The 24,684-nt window shown below is 45.0% G+C and overlaps 2 protein-coding genes across 5 annotated transcripts in view; one reads left to right on the top strand and one right to left on the bottom strand.

The window, feature by feature from the left end:
- SYNPO2L (synaptopodin 2 like) overlaps positions 1 to 18,495 on the bottom strand; it is a gene marked incomplete at its 5' end in the record, with an annotated part of 33,943 nt that extends 15,448 nt beyond the window's left edge. The window contains 3 exons of the mRNA XM_080621803.1: positions 366 to 1,027; positions 3,615 to 3,766; positions 18,391 to 18,495. Coding sequence (XP_080477929.1) covers positions 366 to 1,027; positions 3,615 to 3,766; positions 18,391 to 18,495 — 919 coding nt within the window. The remainder of the gene's footprint in view (positions 1 to 365; positions 1,028 to 3,614; positions 3,767 to 18,390) is intronic.
- Positions 18,496 to 20,717: 2,222 nt separating this feature from the next.
- SEC24C (SEC24 homolog C, COPII coat complex component) overlaps positions 20,718 to 24,684 on the top strand; it is a 40,441-nt gene continuing 36,474 nt past the window's right edge. For all 4 annotated transcript variants that reach the window (XM_080620342.1, XM_080620340.1, XM_080620341.1 and 1 more), the window contains exon 1: positions 20,718 to 20,824. The gene's annotated coding sequence lies outside the window, so the exon portion shown is untranslated. The remainder of the gene's footprint in view (positions 20,825 to 24,684) is intronic.

Raw genomic sequence — 24,684 nt, 5'->3', positions numbered from 1 at the left:
CAACTGTTACCCCAGGACTGCCAAGTTCACCACTAAACCATGTCGTTAGGGGCTTTGACTACATGGTTTTTGAACATTTCCAGAGACAGTGCTAGAGCACAGCTGGTTGTGTGGCTGCAGCTTTTACATATGATTCCCAGATCCCAGACCCTTTCTCTCATCTGTTCCTTGGGACACCCTGGTTGAAATAAAAACCAGGGCCAAAGCTGTGATAGGAGGCCCCAGACCCTGGAGGTTTGACTTGGGTCTGCTTCTTCCCAAGCTAGAGAAGCTAACCCACTTGACATCTGCAGCAATGAGGTTTCTGGAAGGAGATCCAGCGTAGGAAGAGGGCATGGGTGAGTGGCAGGGTGCAGAGGACTTACTGGCCTGTTTGGCTTTCTCCATGTATGTGGTGGTTAGGTCTTCGTCAACCGGGTGCTCCACTGGCCCTACCATGGGGATGAGATGGCGTTCTGCTTGGATAGCCTTGGTGGCATGGGGCAGGAGCATCGCCTCTGGAGAAGGCTCCCGTCCTTCTGTTGACGGTGGCTGCAACTGTCCCTCACTCTCTGAAAATGGAGTGTCTGTGCGGCTGCCAGGTGAGCAGGTAATCTCCCTCTTGGCCACCCCGCTGGAGCTGGCCACCTCAGCTCCCCTCAGCGGAGCAGGCTCCGGCATGCTCTCATAGCCACTCTGTTCAGACAGGGACACCTCATCCTGAGGTGCATCCGGCTTGCTGGTGGTACTGTCGGGTGGGGAGCGCGGGCTCTTCTTGCGAGCCCGACGGTGCTTCTCCTGGGCTACGTTGTCCGCATCACTGTCTGTCTCCCCATAGTAAGCCTCACTGTCTGGCGGTGAGGTGAAGCTCTCTGGGTGCCTCTGTGACCTCCGTGGTTGTGAGGGCTGCATGGTGGCTGTGGCTCCTGCTGGTTCAGGGCTGAGTATGTGTGCTGGGGGGCTGAGCGGGGATGGTGGGGAGAGAACTCGCTGCCCTGGAGAAGGGGAGCGCAGGAGCCGTGGACCGGTTTGGTCCCCACCAACTATCCTGTGGGAAGAAGGAAAAGCAGTGAGTGATGCCTGGTTGGTGAGGCTAAGCTGGTAGGAAATCCTCACATGTAAGAGAGGTAAGGATTGAGCCAGTGTTTCAGGTGGTACCAACGCCTGAAGCCTGAAGGGCAGACACCAAGGACAGACTCATCTCTGACATCAGCTACATGCTCTCATCCTGATTTTCTGCTTCATGACTCTTTGAAAACCAGGTGTTAAACATTTGAAAATCAGAATGAGAGCATAAAGATCTACAGAGCCAGCTTAATTAGCTCCCCAGGCATTTCTCCTGGGGAGGTGAATTCCTGCATAGCAAACACTCCCCAGGAGAGTGGGACATAGCCCTACAGCCTGCCGCTTACCATGGTGGATGGTGCCTCAGCCATCACCACTGCACTTCAGCTGCTCCTGCAGCTGGGACTGCATCATGGACCTGTGACAGCTCTGAGGACCCCAGCACCCCTGGCTTTAGTTCAGAATGGGTTCCAAAGAAGTCAGTGCTGTTTGCCCTGACCTCTATGAGGAAGTAAATAGCAAATCCTTAGGAGAAAAGGTCCGTGTGCTTTTTGGGGGGTAGGACTCTGCTATCCTGTGGTAGGCAGGCGGGGCATGAGGAAAAGGCCAAGGTAAATGCTGTGAGACTGCTTTGCAAGCTACCTACCAGTGCCTGGGTTTCGACGACTGTACTGCAGTCATGCCAGCCAGCCCAGTCCATGGTGGCATTTGCCTTTGGCTTAGACATATCAGCTTCTAGACTGTAAGTCAGCTGGAAAGATGGCTAGAGTAGGGGCAGTCATTGCTGACTGCCAGAGGGAGCGAGAACTGCCTATGCTGATGGGAAAAGAGCTATCTCTGTCCTCCCTCTCCTCAAGAATGAGTCTGGATTTCAACGGCAGTTTGACTCCAGACCACACAGATAGAGCAGGGAACTTCTTCCTTCGCCAGAGTCACCAGGGCTTGTTAGAGTTACAAAGAAGCCTGCAGTATTTGCCTTCTGAGCATGCATACCAGGAAGCCAGGCAGACAGCATTGCCTCTGTAAAGCTGTGGGATTTATGACTTGGATCCCAATACTAAACTGTGAAAAATTAATACTCATGTCAAATCTAAACCTTTGTGAAAACTAAGGGTGGGACAATTTCTGACAGTTTATTTATTTAATAAAATTTGCTATTATGAACTCTCACTGGGGAGCAAACTCAAAGCTCCCCAAGCAAAACAGCAGTCCTTCCTCTTCTTTAAATACTCCACTGGATGACTGCTTGTAAGCCAGTTTCTCTTGTTTTGCACTGTCAAGAGACAAACCCTCCCTCCCTCTCTTTCTCCCTTGTTCTTCAAACATATCCAGCACTGACAGAAATACACATACAACCTTGCATACTCCAGAGTAATCCAGCTACCTCTTCTTTCTGAATGGGACTGACTGGCGTTCTGTTTGGAAACACATATATGGAGCGAGAATAGAGCAGTATTTGATGAGTTCTCCACTACCCCATGACAAAGCCAACCGATTACGTTATTTCCAAACCATCTGATATTGGCTCCCAGAGGGCTGAGAGGAGTCTGCCTTTGTCACTTTGCTAATTCAACGTGTGCTGATTTTGGCCCATCAGAATTTGCCTAGACACCTGTTGGATGCAGACAGGCTCCAACGGGATGAGATAAGACCTTGGCAAGGGACCAGGACCTTGATACCTTGTACAAGGCTCCCTCATTGCACTTAATCACAGCTAGGGTATAGGGTGAGAACATCAGAAGGCACTGGCGCTTTCCCTAAAGCCAAAGGGAAGGTCCTACATGCTCAGGCTTTCCTTCTTTGAGCACTGCCCACCTCTGGCCCCGCTTTACAGATGCCAGCAACCAACATGGCTTACAGTGCTGTATTTTTTCAGGGCTGTAGAAAATCACAATTCCCAGCCCCTTTCACCAGGGCCTTATTTCCTGAGAGTGATTTCTGCTTTGGCAATAGTGTGGAATAGCTGGAACCTCACACAGCTTTGCTGTGTCTTCAGTATTTTGCTGGACTAGAGACTGCCAGAGATATTTTTGTTTGGAACACATTCTGTAAACGGGACCCAGCTACATACTTCTTATCTTCGCGGAAGTCAGTTCACACTCTATTGGACTACAGTGGCCTGCTTGGGTCATCTTGTCTTGGCTCAATTATCCAATGTGTAGTCAAATCCACTTCTAGGAACAGTTATTTACCCAGAATGAACTGGAGTCTCTGTTAATTGCTAAGAAGATCTGCCCTGTGGCATTTGCTTCCTTGGAGCCTAAATTGCTCATTCTTTGCAGAATAGCCCTCACACTGCAAACATTTGCTTCCAGCCTGAGGGTCAGCAAGGTCTGGGGTCAGTTCAACCCCAGAGCCAGGCACTCTGGTGAGCACCACTGAGACCCTGCAAAACTTCTGGATGGCCATGTGTTAGCCATGGGGAAGTCCTCCTAGTACACTCTGCAGTATGAAGAGACCAAAGGCTTCCTGCCTGCCTTCTTTCTCCTAGGTATGGATAGGTGCTGCACTGGGTGAAGCTGCCCTGCTGCCTGCACTGTCACAGCACTGGTGCCTGGAGAGCAGGTTACCTTTTCACACGGATGTTGAGCATGCCATTGGAGGAATCGATGATCTGCATGGCAGTAGCATGGGAGAGGCCAGCACATGACTTCCCATTGATAGATACTAGCACATCATTTTCCCACAGGCCTCCACGGCATGCTTTGCTTCTCTTTCGGATCTGGAAAAGCAGAAGAGAGAAGATAGGGATGAAGGGAAGTACTGCAGCTATTTAGTTCAGTTATTTGTCTCCTGTTGGCCCTTCTATTGCTCTGTCCCTATCAGAATAAAATAAGTCCTAAGACTACCATGCTGCCAGGGTGGAGGACCAGTCCTCATGGGTAAACCCTGTCAGTGCCTTTTAGTCTCTGTATTCCTGCTATTTCCAAGAGTCAGTCTGCTCAGGATAGGCCTGACCTACCACCAACTCAATTAATGACCTTCAGTGCAGATGAAAGACTGCAGTGAATGACAAGAACATCTATGTGCTCTTCTCCTCTCGTTCCCTACCTGCTAAGTTGCTTAGGGAGTCTGTGTTTCAGAGACGGAACAGGAACTCTTTCCAGACCACCTCTGTATATGGCTGTGTGTCCTACTGTATTCTCTTACTGTGCATCCATGGTATGATCCTTGACACTTGTGCAGAGCCCCTGCAGGTAACCATCCTCAGGGAAGCTGACATCAGGAAGAGATAGTGACAACAAAGCACTTCCTGCTGTGAAGCATTCCTGCTCTAATGGATTTGGCCAGTGTATTTCTGGACATCTGCATCAGGCTATATGGTGTCCTGTTACACAGTGTAAACTTGGAGTAAATCTTTAGCCTTAACAGGAGTTGTGCAGGATATGCATTGCTATATCTGACACTGGAGTCTGAGTCTCTAGTTCCAGGCTAGTTTCTAGATCTGGCCTCTCATGGCCATCTTTCACCAAAGTGTTTCCTCTCCCTTTTGTTCCATCATCCATCAGTTAAACTTCTTACTGCAAGCCCCAACCAAGCCTAGCCTTTCTGCTAGGACAAGCAAGCAAGCAAACCATATGCCCCCTCAGCCCAAAACTACAGACCTCTCTCATATAGGCAAGCAATGGGATAGCCTTGTAGGATAGCTTGCCAAGTAGGACACAATGCCAAGCTGCCCTTTTATGTCTTATATGTTCATTATGCACATAAAAGAACAGCCAGAAAAAAACACTGGGTCAGGGCAAATCATGCTGAAGGTAGCAATGCTTCTAGAATATTTATAGATGCTTCTAGAATACTTCTTCAGATCTTACAGTTGAGTGAGAGACAAATCAGTGTAGAGTTGTTTAACAGAGGGTGCAGTGAACAAACTGTGTCAGACTCCTGCAGAGAGCTAATGTACAGCAGGGCACCTTAGCCCATATCTTGTAGCCTTGTACTCCAGCAACCAGACTCAGCTATAAAATCACATAAGCTACTTTGCCTGCACTCCCATGGCAGTCCCAGGATGGAGAAGTGGATGTGAGAGTATTGCTGCCTTATCATTGTTCTTGCAGGGGCAGGAGGAGAGCAGGAAGGGGTAGAGCCAGAGCCCTGTGGAGGTCCCATGGCATGGCCGGCTGGTCTCCAGGCCCGAGCCCAGGCCTTCTGCATGCATGGCATACGGACATGCCCAGGTCTCAGCCCTGCTGGCTTGTGTTGAGCAGGCAAGAGCAGCACACCTCCCAGGTAGCCTGTCAGCAGGACTGAGAGGTGTTGGGGAAGGAGATGGAAAGAGGAGGGCTATGCTCAAAGCTGTTTGTGTTCACTGGCACTTTATCACTCTGTAGCCTCTCCAGCTTGACCCGAATTTTTGCTGGCATGCTTAAAATAGGGGCTGGCTCATCCCAGCTGCCACATCCATCAGCCTCTGTCATTTTAGTCCTTTATCTCCCTCCTTGTTAATATAACCCTGGAATGAGAATGTGTGGGTCTGTAATGAACTGCTGAAGAACCTTTTTTTTGCTGTTATAGTATAAATGCTGCTTCCTGATACTCTCTCAAGGTGCAGCTGTTAACTGAGAAGAGATAGCAGACACATTTTCCAGTGCTGCCTACCAACAGAGCAGCTAATGCAGAGTCAGGAAACTGAAAGAGAAATCAGAAGGAGGGTCTCCTTCTGGTATCCCCCAAAAAGCCAACTGCTGCTCCATGGCCAAGTGCTTGGGGCTTAGCCCTGGATGGGAACACACCTGCTAGCTATCTCTCCCAATTATGGAGTGAGGGGAGTGGGGATTAAAGGCTGTCAGCAGGTGCTCAGAATGCTCAGCATTCTTCACATCCCATTGTTCTCCATGCTTACTGAAACCGACTGGATGTAGGTATGTGACCACCAAGAGTACATCTGGTAAGCTTCCTGCAATGCTGTGGTCCTATAGTACTGCAGGGCTTTGCTGGCAAATGTTTGGAATTCCCAGGCAGGGAGGGGTAAGGCTGTGCTCACAATACTGCCTGCAGCTGCTTCAGGCACCTTTAGATCACACTAGGCTGGCGGGATGCAAGGTGAGCAATGCATTTTTTTTGTGGTTAGTAAAGATGCTGGCTCTGGCTTGGTCTGTACTCAGATTTTACCATGGTGGCAGAAGGTCCATGCACTAAAGCAACTATTGCTACTTCAGTGCTGTTGCAGAAGCCTGCAAACTAGCTCTGTAACCCAGGAGGGGACTTCTCCCTGTCTCCATTCCTTTATGGGAAAACAGGACCAGGTCTCTATCAGCACAGGAAGAGACCTAAGGAGTCTGAAAATAGCTTGTAAATGTTCCTGGGTGGCAGTCTCTCATAGTTTTATAAACCCATTCCTGGAAGTTTATGAATCTGCTTCCCAAAGCAGAGGGGATATACTATTCACAGCTTCATTTTAATTATGAACCCCTACTCCACTGCATTTGCCAGGGAGGAAAGCAAAGGGGTTAAAGGCAGAGGAGGACTGCGCAGGGAGAGAAGGAAGAAGGCAGTCATACAGGAAGGACAGGATTTAATCCAGAACCACGGCAGCAGGGTGCAGTGTGCAGGAGGCTAGAGAGCCTATGGACAGAGACCAGCACAAGCCTGCCGGTTTTTACATGACTGCCGGCACGAGGCTGTGGAGACCTTTAATAACAACCCATAGCCTGCACTTCTCGCTCACAGGGAGAGCAGCACTGAGCCTTTGAGGCCCCAGGCCAGGGCAGCTGCCCCCCCTGAAGGTCAGGCTGCCCTCAGGCTCTGCCACTTGCTCCCCATGTCCAAAAGATGCCCTCTCCTGGGCATCCAGTGAGGTACATGAAGCACCACTAGAAGAGAACTTCTGCTTAGGCTGCACGTGGGTTGGAAGGTGTCCCCCAGCAGCTAGGAAAGGATGGGAAAAGCAGCATTTCAAAGACAAATCCTCTCTGCTTCCTGTAGCAGGTCCCTAGAGAGTGCTCTTGTGCAAGTGAAAGGCAGCACTGAGGGACTCCAGCAAGTGGTCAAAACTAGCCCCAGACCTGGCCCTCGGGGATTGTATTGTCCAGCCTTCTAGCACAAACTGCAAAGATTGATCTCTCCTTTTCACAGGGGCAACCCCACGCATTCTCTGAGCCTCTTGTAATTAACTGCCTATTATGCTTTCCACTCTGAGCCCCAGTGGACACACTTCTCCTTGGCACACCTCGGCTCACACAGAAGGAATGTCCTGTTTAGATTTCAGCTCTGTTTAGAGAATCCCAATTTTAATGCATTACTGATTTATGTGACTAGAAATATAAAGTAATGAAACGCATTTATGCAGAAGATTGTCCATCTCGCTGCCCTCTCAGCAAGACTTCTGCTGTAGCAAAACTGCTTGTGTAGGTGAGGTTTGTGTGTTCGTGGCACCAAGGTACATGCACATCCATGTATGTGCCTAGTTTTTTCATTTCTTTGCCTTTTCGTCTCACTGATCATATTGAATCAGACAGGGAGTAAAGGGCAGAAGCAATTGAGGGGGAAAAAAGAAAAGGATGAAGGCAACAAGTTAGAAGAAAAGGTGTTGAAGTGAAAGCCAGTGCTAGGAGAGGCCAGAAAGGCCAGGGCTGGGATTAAGCTTTAACAGCGCAGCACAAGTTTCCTTGTACAGCCCTGTGGAGACAAAAAGACATGCTGACCATTGGACACGTCTCGGGAGAATTCAGCCTAGCTTTCAGGAACAGAATGCAAGAGAGGAGGGGGTCAGCCGCAACTTGGCAGCATCTGTCCTTCAGTAGGGACTATATTTAAACAGTGGTATGTGGGGGGTGAACACATGCTGGGATGCTAAGAATAGAGTAATCCTGATAGCAACTCAGCGGCTTCACATCTTGCCCGAGTACAGCCCAGGGAACCTGTCTTGAAATTTTGCAGTCACCCTCCCTGCTGGCCAGCATCACTTCTTCATAAGAAAGGAAACATGCTGTGGGTAATCAGAAGTGGTTTGCAGTGCCTTTCAGGAATAAGCTGTAACAAGTTCATGCCATCTTTTACTCCTTGCCTCCCCAAGGCACCTCCCACCTCCTCTCATCAAGAGAGCTCAATCTATAAGGCAGGAAGCAAAATTACATTGTAAGTCTTCCCCTAAATCTCCTAAAATACTCTTAAATTCTTTCCAGAAGCAACCTAGCAAACTCGGGCCCAGTCAAAGTTGTATACTGAATGCAATTCATATTCCCATTCAGTACCCCTTCCATTCTCTGATTGCACTCAGCTGCCCCCTTCCCTCAGCAGCTACACTGCCATGGGGTACAACACTCCATAGCAACCCGGCAGTGTTTTAACTTTCATTCCCATCCTTATATGAAATGTAGTCCTGTCACAGAGTTCCCATTGAGAGGTAAGAACTGCCCTGTTGTAGTATAAAGCATTATCAAAAGGGAATGAACTCAGGTAGGAGCCAACAAGTATTTGGGTTTGCTCCTCCCAGAACTTCCTGCTCAGCCAAACCACAAATGTGGTTGCTAGATGTAAGAGTAGAAACAAACACCCTCCATCTCTTCTTCCTTCTGACCATCTACATTGACATCATTTTGATTAGTGGGACAGTTTATTTTTCCTCCAAGACCAGGGCCTAATTTTTACTGATGCAAGGAAGTAAAAGCACTAGAGTGGAATCCAGGAGATGTGGATGAGTCTTTGTGTGATCTTGGAGAAAGCGCTCAGATTGTCAGCCATAAGTGGCAGAAGCCTGGAAATTGCGATGTTTTTCCAACAATATTTTGTTCTGGCTCTTAAATTTCCTTTGTCTCAGCTGGCCTCCTGAACACAGAGATCCAGCAAGATACTTTTTTAATGCCTTGTCTGTTAAGTATGTGAATGCCATCACATCTTCATGGCAATGCCATATTTTTATTGGCAGCTATTTTACAGGAGAATATTTACTATAATTATATATAATATATATAATTATAATATATAATAATTAGTATATAATGTATATTGCACTATATAGCAATATAATTACACTAACCATTACAATTACTCTTCTCCACTTAGTTCTAATAACATCTTGACCAAAGACCGTATTCCTGTTTAAGAGGTGACTTGGTAAGTAAATCCGGTGCTTCTGCAGACATACTTCACTAGTCATCCACACTAAAGCTTAATTAGGAAGTCTTTATATAAAGAAGGGGAAGAAAACACATTTGCTGGGATGAACACAGCCAGAGAGGATGGTGAAAGCACGCATCTTGAGTGGCAGGACAGACTTGGGTGACTTCTGAGACAAGGGATTTAGAGATGAAACTTGGTAGTGGTAGAGGATACTGGTGCTGGCCAATCGGTTAAGTGCATGTAAGTCTACTGTGATATGTTACCATCTAGAGTGTACTGGTGAGGGGGCTATTGCTATGCAGTGTGGGAGAGAAAGAACAACTTCTTCTGTGCACTAAATGTACCAGGGGATACAAGCTGATAAAAAACAAATGCAAGCAATGAAGGGTTTAGTTTTCTCCCTCTGTTGAAAAAAAAATGTCTTAAAAAGAGCATTTTGTCCTCATAATACAAGGAAGGGAAGAGGAAAAAAACCCACCTGCTTTGCCTAAGCAAAAAGTTTAGCACAGGGATCATTGTTGGGAATGGTTATCTACCCAGAGTTGGCTGCAGATAGGTTAAAAAAAGGCTTTATCTCCATGACCCTTTGTTATTTGATGGAAGATTAATGGAAAAGTGACTGAAGTGTAATACCAAAGACAAAAACAATGCCACATGTACTAGAATACATACTAAAAGTACTTGATAAGCATTTTACACTCAACAGGGTAAGCAGTAGGATATCAAGGGGTTTTTGTATGAAGCAAGGATTCAGAAGGAACAGATAAGATTGTCAAAAAGCAAGGTCCCAGTGCCCACATCTAGCTGCTAGGACAAAAGGAATTGAGTGTTCAGAAGAAACATGCTTATACATGTCCCACATAAGTCCTTTTCGAGAGCCTCAGTCTCACTCCTTCACATAAAGGATTTTAGGATCAAAATCTAAAGGAATTAGAGCCCATAAGCTCATTCAGCCACCAAAATGTCTCTTTACAGGGACAAGCACTGAATTAGGACAGGAGAGAGAGAGCCTTGAACTCATAACAGTCATCCAGGCACATGGCTTCAGTCCTCCAGAACTGAAGCCATGAGAATAACTGAAGTTATTCTCAACCTTAGCATGCTGGTACTGTGCTCTAAAGGGCAGTGAGGCTATGCAAACTCTGAACAAAAACCTTACTCAGAAGACAGTAAGGGTTTTATTCAGATGCTAACAATTGTTGAATATCAGCAATCATAAGTATAATATGCCTCTGTGATACTTACACTGAGAGATGGCAAACCAGAAGAAGACACCTACTATTATTTCGATGCAATGAAGATACAATCCTAGACAAAAAAAAGTAACTTATGTTTGCAAAAGTAGTTGTACACAGCATTCATCATATTTGGAAGTGTACTGTACAAAAACACAGCACTCGCCCTAAGAGAACCTCTCAGCAATAGTTTGAAGAGGATAAAGCACCATTGTTCTGCAGCAGCAAGGACAGGATCAGCCACAGGTATGGATTAGACAAGCCCACCATTCACCTGAAAGATTCCAGGGGAACTTTGGTATAGAGACCTCTGTGCCTTGCAGCACCTTGTAGGCATCTTGTACATACAGGCAAAAATAGGCTCTGCATAGATGTATTCATTGGTTCTAGCAAGTAGCAGGTTGAATAATGCCAGAAAATGAACCTGAGCTCTGGACCGCAACTGCCTGTAGCATCAAACTGTTGAAGTGATCCTTGGCACATCTTTGGCTCAGGCCAGCTAATACTCTCCAGAACAACTCCCAGACACAGTTTAGGAGCTAGAACAGAGCATTCCCAGAGCCTGTGGGCAGCTTGCATATGGTCATCTTGTTTGGGAGAACAGAAGACTAACTACTGGGCTTCGTTCCACTCTCTGGCAGCTGGCATTAGTGCCAGAGAGTGGTCCCAGGCACATTAAATGCAACAGGTACAGATGCAGCTTGTATGGTTTTACCTCAACTGCGGACTGTCATAAATCAAGAGATGCTCCCAGGATTCCTGCTTGCTAATTGGCAAATAGGATGTAAAGACAAAACTGCCTAGACCCTTTACCTCTGCAAGGAGAAAAGGGAAAGCTTTTTTAGCAGTGCTCTTCAAACAGAGGTGTTAGACAACTTGTGGAAGCAAAAAGCACAGAGCAGCATAGCTGTGGTCACACAGCAGAGGAGAAACCATTCATGACAATCATGTGTGAAAGACCAGGAATCGACACTGCACTTTGTCATAGGCATGATTGCTTCTTGTCTTTTCAAGAGAAGGCAGGAAGTGAAGGAAAAAGAAAAAACACAGAGCAATGTGGCTTGGGAAGTGAAAAAGGAATAATTTAACAAATAGTTAAAGGTTATCTAAAAGTAAACACCGAGTATAAATGAAGATTTTAATAGAGGGAATGGCACAACCACCAATCCAGTTCATCCAGACAGTCTGCTCACTGTACTTGTTTTGTGAGGGAGTTCCTGAGTAAAGCCACTTCCCTTGCAGGTAGCTCCAAGTCCTGGAGGGGCACAAGGAATTGTGAACCAGATCATTAGCTGCTACAATCAGCAATGTTGATTTGCAACCATGACAATGTGGTTTTCTGTTTAGGCCACCTTCTTATCATGGAAGGACAGCTCCACCTCCAAGCTCCATATCTCGCTCGCTGCTGTTCCAGTGCTGTGCAGAGCTTGCAGCTCCTCAGCCAGACAGCAGCCCTGGAGCACCCCACGTTCTCCCTGCATGTGGTGACTGGTGGCCCCAGCTGCTCCTTGGAAAGTTCCACCGGTGTTCCAGCCTGCGCTGCCTTGCTGGTAGTCAGGGGTGGCACCTGCCTAAGTGCTGACAAGCCATAAATAATGTCCAGGAGCACTCCCAGAACTGCTTGAGGTGCTTCTTACACAGTGCAGGCAGACATCTTGGGCCCTCCAAAACCAGCATTAGTGAATGCTACAGACTAGGCTGACAGCTTTCTTTATGTGTGACAGTAAGCATTTATGAAAACACATAAAAAACAGCCTGCCTACTGAAAATGACAAAGGAAGAGAAGGTGCTTGCAAATCTGGAAGCCATAAGACTTATTTGGGTTAGAGCTAGCACCTCCGATAGGAATAGTGTCACAGCGAAGCCGAATGGGATACAGCAGCCAGGCCATGGGTCACAGGGACCAGTGACACGGCATGCAGGCAGCAGGATATCTGGCAGAGGAGACCGTAGAACAAACAGTTAATTGTCAGGAGGAAGTGGTAATATGTGAGAAAGAGGTAAAAAGGAGGTTGTGATGAACTGCCATTGAACAACAGAACAATTCTTGTGGTTTAAAATGCATATGTTCAAAGTACATTCTGAGTTAGCTGCAACTTGAAAAAAGTCAGCAATTCACGCCATCACTGTGACCAATCAAACAAGGACAGAACAATCAAATTGAAACCCACCAATGTTTTTGAAGAGGATTGAGAATAATGCTGACAACATTCTCACCTCATTTAAATACCATCTTGTCTCAAAAAAATGGAAAAAAGAAAAAGAAAGCATACAGTAGACCCAAAGAATTCTCAGGAGGAAAAAAAAGAAAGGCTACCAAGATCAGCAGTTAGTGTCACAACTTCCCCTAAGAATTCACTCCATTGCTGCAGAGTATTTATACAGAATGGGTAACTGAAAGGAGCCTCTTGGATTATCAGGGCCAATCCTGTGTGGTTTCAGATGCCACAACTTACTCCAGTTTGTAAACTGATTGCAAAATCTTTTCCTAGATTAGAAAGTTGTTGCTGAACCTCCCTGGTTAGTAGTTTTGTGCACATTTGGTCAAAGGCAATGCTGTCCTATGTTGAAACAGTGCTGCTGGTATTTGCCCAACATCTATTTGTAGACAGCAATCATATTTTTCAACCTTTACTAGGTGAAAGAAGCCTTCTCTCCTCCCCTCCTTTTCTATAGCTGCTCTGCCTTATGTTCACTTTTCTTTAAAGTGGCTGGCTGCAGAGGTGTGATATTTCCAGTGAACTCTCACTTGTGCATTAGACAGGAACATCAGTGCGTTCCTATTTGTGTTAGATCCTGCTACAACAGGCTCACTTGTTTGTTTGCCTTTTTTTTCAGAAATGCATCATTTTGCTCGCTCATTATCCTCTTGTGATGCACCGACATTCCCAGGTCTTTCTCCTCTACTAGGAGTACTAGCTGGGAAGCCTCTGGTTCCTACTTACATCATCATTAACGTTCGTGCACCACACTATGCCGGAGGTACAAGTACCTTTATTGCTTTGTATAGTAACAGGGTTTCCCTCTCATTGGATAACTCTTGGTTTGTAGTAGGATCTCTAAAGGCATGCTTGCATGCACTTGCACCATCTTAAAGCTACGCTGGTCATTGTAAAAATTTCCCTAATACAGTCCCATGCTATGTTTCTATTTTGGCTGATATGGTCTTAATGCTTATGTCCTATCTTATGATTTTTCTCAGACTAGCTATTTTTCATTTTGTTTAGTTTCATTTGTTTAGTTTCAAGTGCATTTGATACATGTATTCTTACTGCAAAGAAAGCCTTCAGGAACCTGACAGTATTGCTCTCCCTTAGTCTTTTTTAAGAATGGGTGAACCTTTTCATCATTTATAACTCCTCCTTGCAAGGAATGCTGTACATGTCAGGACTGTGTACTTTTCTTTCGGCCTTTCTAAAATAAAAATCTTGCCATCTATGGATCCTCTTTGTTTCTTGCTTTTATGCTTGATTTGATCTCTTTCTGTCCTGGTAACTGCCTCTGGCCAAAGATTCCATGTGTTGCCCTGCGTGCCACAGCTACTGAGCTACACTAAATAAGCTTTATTTTGGTAAGGGGTAGCGTAAAATTCCACTATACTTTATCTGCTTCACTAGGCAAGAGTAAAAAGAATCATTAGGAATCACAGTAGGCCAAATATTAATGTTCAACTGATTTCACTTAAAAGGACATTGTTGTAACTAAGAACAAAGATTTTTCTTTCCTTTTTGGGTTCTTTATCTTCCCTTTTATTTGTTTCTCTATTTCTGCAATCCTTCCTCATTTCTGCAGAATTATTCATGTCCTCTGTTGCTGTTTGATCCTGCTGTGTATCTACCTGCTGAGCATATCAATGTCTGCTGTTCTTACAGCTTACTCATTACTGAGTTGATATTTTAATGCAACCCTAATTAAAAATCATCAATTCTTTCTCTCTGAGGGCTCCCCAGACACTAACAAATTTTATTTTGCATTGTTTTTTGTCTCACTCTCCACTCTTTCAGTCTTTTTATAAGACTGCATTGTTACGGCACCCCTTTCAGTATGGTAGCCTTCATATACACATCAGACATTTTTAGCACCCAGACACTGAAGTTGATTGTCTGGATGGAGAAAAATAGTATGTGCTTTTGTAAGCAAGTTTAAGATAAAAGGAATAGATGTTTGAAGTTACAGATGTGGAACCATTTAGTCAGTTTTCAGTCTTGCTTATGTTATTTAAATTTGAGGTTTTGCCTCAATATCCACTGGGCGCTACTGGAAGAACCGATGTGTGTTTCGCTGATCCCGAGGCAGGCAGAGCTGCTTTGGCTCCATACGGTTACTTGAACATGAAGTTACTTATGTATAACCCAACAACATATATCATTCCAGCACCTTGCTCTAAATGTGTTCCTGAACCCATAACCCATGGGGAGTTGATAGCACAGAAGCCCTATGGCAGCTGGATCCAGCTGCTTTTTTACTCCTTTGTGTTGGCTGAACTGTGGTTTAGAACTGATCCCTTGCATGGTCAAACAGTTTAAACTACAGCTATGCATTTTTTCAGTCTGTAGAAAAATGGGTTCATACCCAACTTCCAACATGTTCTGCTACTTTAGTTGCAGCCAGCTGAATACTTGGTGCTATGAAGGGGGGCTTTAAAATGCATATGCTCACTGTGCATTCTGAGTTAGCTGAACTTGAAAAAAGTCAGAAATTTAAGCCATCATTGTGAACAGCTTAGGACATAACAATCAATTAGAAGCCCACTGATGTATGTGAAGAGGATTGAGAATAATGCTGAAAACATTCTCATCTCATTTAAATACCATCTTCTTAGAAAAGAAAAAAAAAAAAAAAGAAAGCATACAGCAGGCTCTAAAAATTTTCAAGGAAAAAAAGTTACCAAGAATAGCACTTAGTGATTATCATAATCTCCATAAAGAAACAATAAAAATACTATTGTAATGTAAACTTTAGAAAGAAGAAAGGCAAGAAGATTGGGACTTTTGTGTATCGTGTAAATTGATCATGTAACATGAATTATGTATGGATTTTTAATACAAGACCAGCTCAAACAGGAAATCCCACTTTGCGCAACATTTAGTCTTTGGAATGCCTGGCTGCTTGAGTTTATCAAGTCTTTATTAGAAAACCATATAAGATTTAGTCAGACAAGCACTTTAAACAAATAGTTATCTGTTTATATGTAGGATAAACCACCAGTACTGTCCATTCTTATGTACCTCATAGGACATGCTAGTAATCAGCAGGGGTGAAAGAATTTCCCTTCACGTTGCATTACTAGAAAAATTAGATGCATTGGTGAAGTTTACAACTTCCTCTGAAACACAAAGGAAAGAGGAAGCAGAAGGTGGAGTGACTATTAACCTAGTCTGGTCTAGCAATTCTACCAACTCTTCATAACTACAGTGTATATAAGTTATATATAACTTATTTGTTATACTTAATACATTTCCCAAATTAGCTTTTATTGCTCTTTTTCACCCAGAAAATGTATTGAAGCAATATGACTTGGCATCCAAGGGTATAAGCATCTTCCCTTAGTGTTACTGCTATGACATTTTTAGTCTAGAAGTTGAAACTGCCTAAAGTGATAGCACTGGAATCCCCTGAGACACCAACTGTATCCACTCAGCGATTTCCTGGCACCTACTGGATATTCACGCCTGTATCTCATCACATTTTCTCCAGATTCATCCATGTTCCTGTTCTGTCCTTCCCCATTCTGTCCAAACAGGTTTTGCTGAAAGAACCAAAGTGCTAGTATTTACGTTCTGCTAAGCCAAAGTTTTCCTGGTCTCATACAAATGCTTCTCTTTCTTCCCAAGAGTCTTTCATTTGAAAGTAATCTGCTTACTAATAGACCCTCTCATTTATCTAATCTGTTCATACACGGACAACACATTCTTCACTGTACTAATGAACATTGTGTCATTATTTGACCTTACCTCTGCTAGGCAGGCTCATTCTCAGTGACACCTCCATCTGACCACACTTCCCAGTGCTGCCCAGTGGCACTCATCTCCTGGATGGAGGCCAAACAGAGCAAATTGCTCATCCACATGAGTCCCAGCTCTAACAAACCAATAGAGAAACAGACAGTACTGCTCTGTTTCTCTGTGCTATACCATACAGACACAATCCCAGCTCAAGCTTCTTTAGCAATGGGATCATTCCCATCTTTGGCTCCTAAAATAACCAAATAAACAGTGCCAATGACATTAAGAGTTTTGGAAGATGCTTTACAGGCAGCATTTTGGTCCACACTTCATCCTGCTGGTGTCAATAGTAGAATCCTAACTGCAGGAGAATGAAGAGTTCATCTTTTAACTCAGAGACAAAACCTGAGATTCAAACTTCTCCCTCCACACTAAGAGGAGGACAATTGAGCTATTCCATGACTCCTGGGGGTTTATTCTCTTCTAAGCAGTTTACATTCAGATACGATCTTACTGGGTTCTGGTAAGGATCTATAAATCTGTTCTTTGGAGACTGTTTAAATGGTGTTGCCTTTAAGACAGTGAGCATGTATGGTCACCTGGATGCCATTAAATTCTGGACAATAACAGCCCAAAGCAATAATTATAAAATCAAAGTCCTGCTTGAAGAATGGTGTACACTTTGAGCCTCAAATGAATTTGTATCAATTACATATTCCATAATTACTTTTTTATGCAATATGCTAGACTTAAGGTATGACACCCAGTTTTGGGTGTCATACCTTAAGTTAATTCCTAGTTAATACCTTTCTGGAAGTGCTATTAATCTTTGAGCAATATTCCATTCACCTTAAGGTGCAACTTAGCCTGGGTAACAGCTACTTCTCACCCCTGTTCAATCCTTTATAAGACACTCAGTATCTCCTCTCTTTCCAGTCTCAGTTTCTTGTCTATTTGGGGAAATAAACAAGTCAAAATAACCCTAGACCCTACAGATCTTATGTGGCCACTGAAAATTCCATTTTCCTAACAACCACTGATGCCTGTTTAAATTATATTGATTCTTTCTTTTTAGTACCTGAAGCTCTATGTGTACGCACAGAAGTTGTTTTCATGGTGAAAAATAATCTTTCTCTATGTAAGAAACATCCACTTCAGGGTCAAGCTATGGGATTTCAAATCATTTGGCAGAAGTTACACACAAACACTTCTTGACCTGGGGTGAGCCAAATGAAACAGAACATTTCATTTTAAACTTCTCTGCCAGAAGCACAGTCTACTTAAGGAAACAAAAGGACCTGAGTACAGCATTTTTTCATTCCTGTTGATGGGTACCTTCCAGTGAGACATCCCAAGGAACTGTTGTGTCAAGGCTAATACAGCTGTTATGAGCTTAATAAACAGAGGACTTTTATTCCTAATTTTAAGCTACTCACTAGTCTTTATGAAAGAGATTGGTAACAGTTGCTTATCAAAAGTAGTGCAACTCAAAGTTCTTACTTTTTTATTATTTCATCTCCCATCCAATCAACATCTTTTCTTTAATTCTTGAAATGGAACCAATATTTGCTGCTTTAGAGCATTAAAAATATTCACTTCAGACAATATTGAGAAAGTTCAACAGAAGAGACTGTAAGAAATGTGCGTATATTTTGAAAGCTGGAATACAGTAATGAAGTGTTAGGGACAGTTAAATTGCAAATACAGCTTTTGTTGCTTCAATTTAAATTGTTTTTTTGTTTTGTTGGATGTCTTACAGGAGTACTGAAGCTTCCACATTTTAGCTCTTTTTCCTGCACAGTCACTATGTTTACATGTCTGCTGACAACTGGGGAGAGCTGTACACATTACAAAGTGCCTGAGCTGTACAGATCTGCACAGACGCAGATCTTCACCCAACACTTGTCTTTACCTCAACAGCATCTATTTCAGGACCCACCCCACACCCTGCTTGACCATTCCACCCAGGTTTTCCTCTTAAGATCTGCTGTCACAGAAAGGACTTCCTGCATTCCTTAACAGCAGTGAAAGATGCCCAACTCAGAAGGGATATCTGAGTTCAGCAGAACAACTTTGCTCTCATAGTTCACATCTAAAAGTCCTACCTTTGACACCTGAAGGGGCCGTTTCTGCTCTGAACCCCCTTGCAACCGGAAGCCCCAGGGGGCTCCTCCAGATAGAGTGATGAGCATTTCTTCTTCAGCTCCCATGATTTCTATGCTTTGGATATTTTGTCTTCCCAACTTCAGAACAGACTCCAGTTCTTAACAGGCAGTATCTTCTACTCCCATCTTCAAAATTCACACAACTCTCCGGTCCCCCAAAAGGCCCTGTACACACTTTCTCCTTCAAGTTTACACACACAAGAGAAGAGTTGAGACTGTCAAGCCCAGCCTTCACTGCTCTTCTGGACAACCAGCTGCTGCTCTGCCTATGATTAGACATTTGATTCTGCTCTTGGTAAGGGGCCAGAGTTGTCTGACACACGTGTCATGTCAATCTCACCCTCTGTGTCCCCCCCTCCGCATACACGACTGATCTCTCACCGGAGCATGGCTGAAAATAGCACACCTCCTGTCTCTCCAAAGCTCTGTCTGACACTCTTAAGGCTGGAAGCATTTCAGTAAAAACTTTATTTCCACTTCCCATTGCAAATGCAAATCCTGGAGTCATCCAGCTCTCAGGCTTCATTAGTTTGAGTTTCAGGCAAGGACATGACACAGGCACAAACTCGTACAAGATCAGGTGATAGCACCTAAGAAACTAAACAAAAACAGCTTGCAAGTGATGTGCTTTGCACTTGTTTTCTCCATGCAGCTAGCGTTACTACACAGTAGCACGTATCTGCTCTGAAAACCACAGGCAGATTATAAAATGTGATGTGCTCCCTCTGCAGCTTGCTGCTCTCTGACATCCCCTACAGCCATTCCTAATATTAGACACTGGGACCAGAATAGCCAGGATTAGCTACACAGATGGGATTCAGATAGTTCTCTGCAGGGCACCACATACATGGACTCCTCAGTGGCCAAGAGAATGGCTTTGCATTGGGGTCACAGACTCACAGAATGGTTTGGGTGGCAAGAGACTTTCAAACGGACTTTTTAAAGAAACGGCCATCTTCAGCTAAACCAGGTTGCTCAGAGCCCCATCCAACCTGGCCTTGAATGTTTCCAGGGATGAGCATCTACCACCCCTCTGAGCAACTTGTTCCTGTTCCAGTGTTTTACCACCCTTAATGTAAAAAAAATTCTTCCTTATATGTAGTCTAAATTGACCCTCTTTTAGTTTAAAGCCATTATCTCTCATCGTATCCCTACAAGCTATACTAAAAAGTCTGTCCCTATCTTTCTTATAAGCCCTCTTTAAGTATTGGAAAGTTGCAGTATGGTCTCCCTGGAGCTTTCTCTTCTCCAGGCTGAACAACCCCAGCTCTCTCAGCCTGTCTTCATAGGAGAGGCATTCATGCCTCTGGTCATTTTTGGAGCTCTTCTCTGGACCTGCCCCAACAGGTCTACAGCTTTTTTCTGTGCTTCAGGCTCCAGAGCTAGCTGCAGCACCCCAGGTGGGTCTCCCCAGCATCAACTCCTTCACTGTTTTCTCTTTTAGGGCCATGACAGACAAGACCTCCTTGCTATCCCAAGCCACCTTGATCTCTTGGAATTATAAGGGAAAATAAAATCAATTTTTTGTTTGCTACAGGGCTTACAAAGTAACTTTCTGTTAAGATCCCGAGCACAAACTCTTCCTTATTCTGCATGTGCTTAGTTCTCAGTGACTAATAACTATCTTACATATCTCTGTGATACCTTCGTACTGCAACATCCATAGGATGTAATTTTGCTTGGTTGCCTACTCCACCGCTCACCAAGCGCCACTGCATGGTGCTGCTGAGCACATAAGAACAAACATTACTAGGCAGCGCACAACTCTCGCACCACAGAGCATTTAAGTGCGAAACTGGCTTCGTGCGCTCCCAAATCGTGTTTTTTCGGAGGCCGCTGACGGGACACGCAGCCAAGGGCACCCTGCTCAGCACGAGGTGACGCTGAGCAGCGCCGTGCCCCGCTCCCGACGGAAACGCTGGTTCTCGGACTACGCAATCGATATGAGGAATCCGCCTCTACCACAGCCACAGCGGCCCCGCAACACCCCTCTTCCTGCGCTGCCCGGGGCCCGAGGGAAGAGCGAGGGCGGCTACGACCTCGGCGCCCCGGCAACAACCGCTGTCGGAGCGGCGGCTGGTCCCACCGACTGCTGCCGGCACCGCCGGACAACCGCTCGCGGACGGCGCGGCGCGTAAGGCCTCCCGTCAAGAGCCGATGAAAGCCACTGCCAACGTGCATCTCCGGAGCGACGTCAACGCCCTCGGCCGCGGCGCACGGCGCCTGCGCCGCATCCGGGCCCCGCTGGGTGGGGCGCGGTGGCGGCCGGGGGTTGGTGGGGAGTGCGGACGTGGCAGGCAGCGGGTGGGGGAGCGGTGGCGTCGGAAACCGGAAGCGGGTCCGGCATCAGCGCCGGGAGAGGCGGGCAGCGGCGGTGAGTGAGGCTCTGTGGGGGGGTATTGGGTCTGCTGGTGGCGGCCGCGGAGGTACCCGGTGCTGGCTGGTGGGCGGCTGGTGCGGCGGCCCGGCCGCGGCCCGAGCCTGAGGCGCTGCCGTCCCTTCTTTCCCCGCCAAGGAGATGAGGCCTGGCGGCGCCTAGCCGGGTAGTACGTCGGGCCCTCCGTGCCTACGCGCCACGCCCGGCCTTTGCAGGGGCCCGGGTCTTCCTCAGTGATGTGTCTGGGTGGGGGCGTCACTCACCGCTAGCGGCCCTGCTCGGCCCAGTGGATGCCGGCCCAGCGGGGTCGGGGCCGACGGTCGGCGGGGCCTTGTCCTGCAGTGCCTGGAGGGGAGCCGCCGGCGTCCAAGTATGGTGCGGGGAGTTGCGGGGACTACGAGTCCAGCCATCGCACCTACCCGTAGAGCTGAGCGCTTGTTTTCGGCCCGGGTGCTCTGTGAGGCGAATACTTTCTCTGCAGCGTCCCCAATCTCTTGTAATCTGCGAATCCTTACCCCCATGTCTGTATTGAGCTGTTCAAGCTCCCATTCATTCGAGGCTTGCAAAGGATGGTCGTCCCACAGGGAGATTGAGTTTATTAGTAAAAATTAGTGATTGTCTGTGTCTTTGAAAAAGAAAGAAGGAAAGGAATGGAGATGACATGACCAAATTATAAGTGTAGTCTTGGGAAAAGTGGATGGATTCTTGCTTTCCATGTAGGTGGTGCTTTAAACATGTTTGGTTTGTATTGTTCGAGTTTGCTTTGACTCTTTTGAGCAATGGTCTTTGGAGTAGAATGAAGGTTAGTTTCATTTCTTCTTATTCTCAGGAGGTAATTCAGTGTTTTTAAGTATGTGTATGTGGTGTCTTAAGTCTTTATCAAAGAGACTTTGCAAAACCATACAAACTAGGCCTCTGTGGTAGCTGTCACACTGTAGTTGAAGTACTAGCTGACGGAAGTGGTTGCTGAAGTGTAGGTGAAGTACTTACACCTTCATCATAAGTCTTCCACCAGAGTTAATATTTGTAATATCATGTTAAAATGGCGATTTTTGTTTTTTCACTTTGGTACTCAGTGTTGAATTTTAGCCATTAATGTGATAGTTCCATAAAAATATTTATAAATCCTTTTCTGTTACAGGGATCCTTAGTCAACTTTATCAAATGTTAAGGGAGGGAATGTTAGAGTGAGAGAAATTACCATCTGAGACCCAGTATGCAGTGCCTTTTTGTTGTAGTTGTTTACAAGCAGTGCAAGTTCACACCACAAAAATAGATACTTGTTGCTGATTTTATCCTAAAGTCTTCAATGTTTATTAATATGAAGTTGTCCTGAGTAGGTTTAGGGAACTTGAGCTTTCACCTCTTTCTTCTACCCCCTTCCCCCTTCTCAGAGTATGTGTTCTGCTTATTGGGTGGATAGAAACATATGAGGCCTAGAACTCCAGAGCCTTTCTCTTTAGAGGAGACTTACCTTCGATCATGTATGTACACTATGTGTGGAATCATAAGCATTTCTGTCCTTTTTTGTGTAGAAAAGGTTCTTACTTCTGGAACTACCATGTTCTGCTTGAAGCTGTACCGCTCAGGTTTTTTTTATTGATATAGACAGACTGTGAAGTGAACATTGATGTAAGGAATATTTCTTCTTAATATGCTGTGACATTCACTCCAGGTTCTAATTTCATGGCTGAAAGCTGAGTTATAGCAGTGAACAGATGTCTAAAGGATTATTCCTTTAATGAGCCGTTTGATGCTTGTACTGCTGTGAATGTTTTCTTCTGCTACTGTAGGACTATATTTTCTTCCTGTAACGCTTACTATCAGAAGGAGGGTCAAAAATCCAAGAAAGAATTGATGGTTGGCTAAAGGAAGGGCAAGGTACAAAGAGTGACTGAAAGTGATCAGCAGCAAAGTCTCCACGGAATAGAAGACATAGATGTTTCTTGCTGTTTAGGTCTGAAAAGTTTTATTAGTGATGAATTGTGAAGATAGAGCTTGTTCCTATATGTTCAGCAAGATACATTGTGAGCATAGAAAACACTAAAGTCAGTATACACTGGGCAATATGCATTACAAAAAGCTAATTTTGAGCTTTTTTGTTTCTTCTGAGTGATGGGATTTGTGTGGTGCATTTTTGTGTAGAGGAAGTCAGAGTACAGAAGTTTTGAATGAAAGGTGGCCAGTGTTACAATGTATGTGAAGAAAAACTTGTTTAGTACTATAATGTGATTTTAAGTCTTACTCTATATATTCCTATTCCTCTATTCTTCCTTCTTGCCTCTTCTCTAAACTTTAAACTATCCTTGTAACTTTTCCTAATCAATTATATACTTGTGCAAAGTTCACAGAAATGAGTCACATGACTTCACACGTTGCAACACATATGTGCAGGTAGCAAAGGAAGAGAGAAATCTTTTCACTACGATTTTGTTAATGGCGCATTTTCCATAATTTCTGCCTCCCCAGGATTGCTCTCCAGAAGCAATGCCCATAACTGAGTGGGTTTGAAATACTTTCATAGACCTTTATTACAGAGAGAGAGGTGTAAATCAGTCCCACGAGGAGACAGGGTGATCCTCCCTCTCTACTCCGCTCTTGCGAGACACTACCTGGACTACTGTGTCCAGTTTTGGAGCCCCCAACACAAGAAGAATGTGAACCCATTGGAGCAAGTCCAGAGGAGGGTTACAAAGATGATTGGGGGCTGGAGCACCTCTCCTATGAAGACAGGATGAGAGAGTTGGGGTTGTTCATCCTGGAGAAGAGAAGGCTTCAGGGAAACCTTATAACAGTCTTGCAGTACCTAAAGGGGGGGCCTATGAGAAAGCTGGAGAGAGGCTTTTTACAGGGACATGTAGAGATGAGACAAGGGGAATGGCTTTAAACTGACAAAGGAGAGATTTAGATTAGAAATATTGGGAAGCAATTCTTTACTGTGAGGGTGGTGAGATAGTGGAACAGGTTGCCCAGAGAAGCTGGGATGGATGCCCCATCCCTGGAAATGTTCAAAGGCATGTTGAATGGGGCTTTGAGCAATCTACTCTAGTGGAAGGTGTCCCTTCCCATGGCATGGGTTTAGAACTAGATGATCTTTACAGTCCCTTCCAACCCAAACCATTCTGTGATTCTATGTTATTGAAGTAAAAATCTGGTGGTGGTGGCAGGGGTTGGAAATGGTCTTGACCTAAGCTTAAACCTACCACTAAGATTTTTTTTTTTTTTTTTTTTTGGGGGGGGGTTTGTTTTGTTTTGTTTTTTTTGTGTGTGTCAGTTTTTTACCAGTTTACTCTCATAACTTGTATATTGTGTAGGACCTTGCCCAAATGATGAATCAGCCTAATAAAACCAGGTTTAATGTGGCCCTTCTTTAAAAGAACATGGAAGTGATCACACCTTAGGTGCAAACTGTGTTTTTTATGTCCTGAAGCCTGAAAGAACCTTTTTGGATCAGCCCAGGAATGACTGGTCTGCAAAACTCTGCTCTAGTACCTCTTGTGTCAAGAAGTTTTAGCAGCAAACCTATCCTTTCTTTTCCTGAAGGTGCCCTTGGTGAAAATATGGTGGCTTCTGGACTTTCACTGATACTAGGTTGTAACATTCACATTCTGAAAACTGTGCGATATGCCTCTCATGAACTGTTAAAATAGATGTCTCTGGCAGTGACTCCAAATGCATAGAAGAATATACTATCTGTGTGTCACAAGTTGAGACTCTGCTCAGGGGGAAGATAGGGCACCACAAAAATACAACCAAACTGGGGGGCCAGTCCCAGTAGTGCCATTTGGATTGATTTGGACAAACACGGATGGCATTTGTTATAATGACCTGAGTGCTTCCAAATTGGTTACCAGTCT

The sequence above is a fragment of the Psittacula echo genome (assembly GCF_963264785.1).
Source record: "Psittacula echo genome assembly, chromosome: 6".
NCBI classification, from domain to species: Eukaryota; Metazoa; Chordata; class Aves; order Psittaciformes; family Psittacidae; genus Psittacula; species Psittacula echo.
The sequence above is the reverse complement of the archived record's forward strand: the minus strand, read 5'-3'. Positions and strand labels throughout refer to the sequence as shown.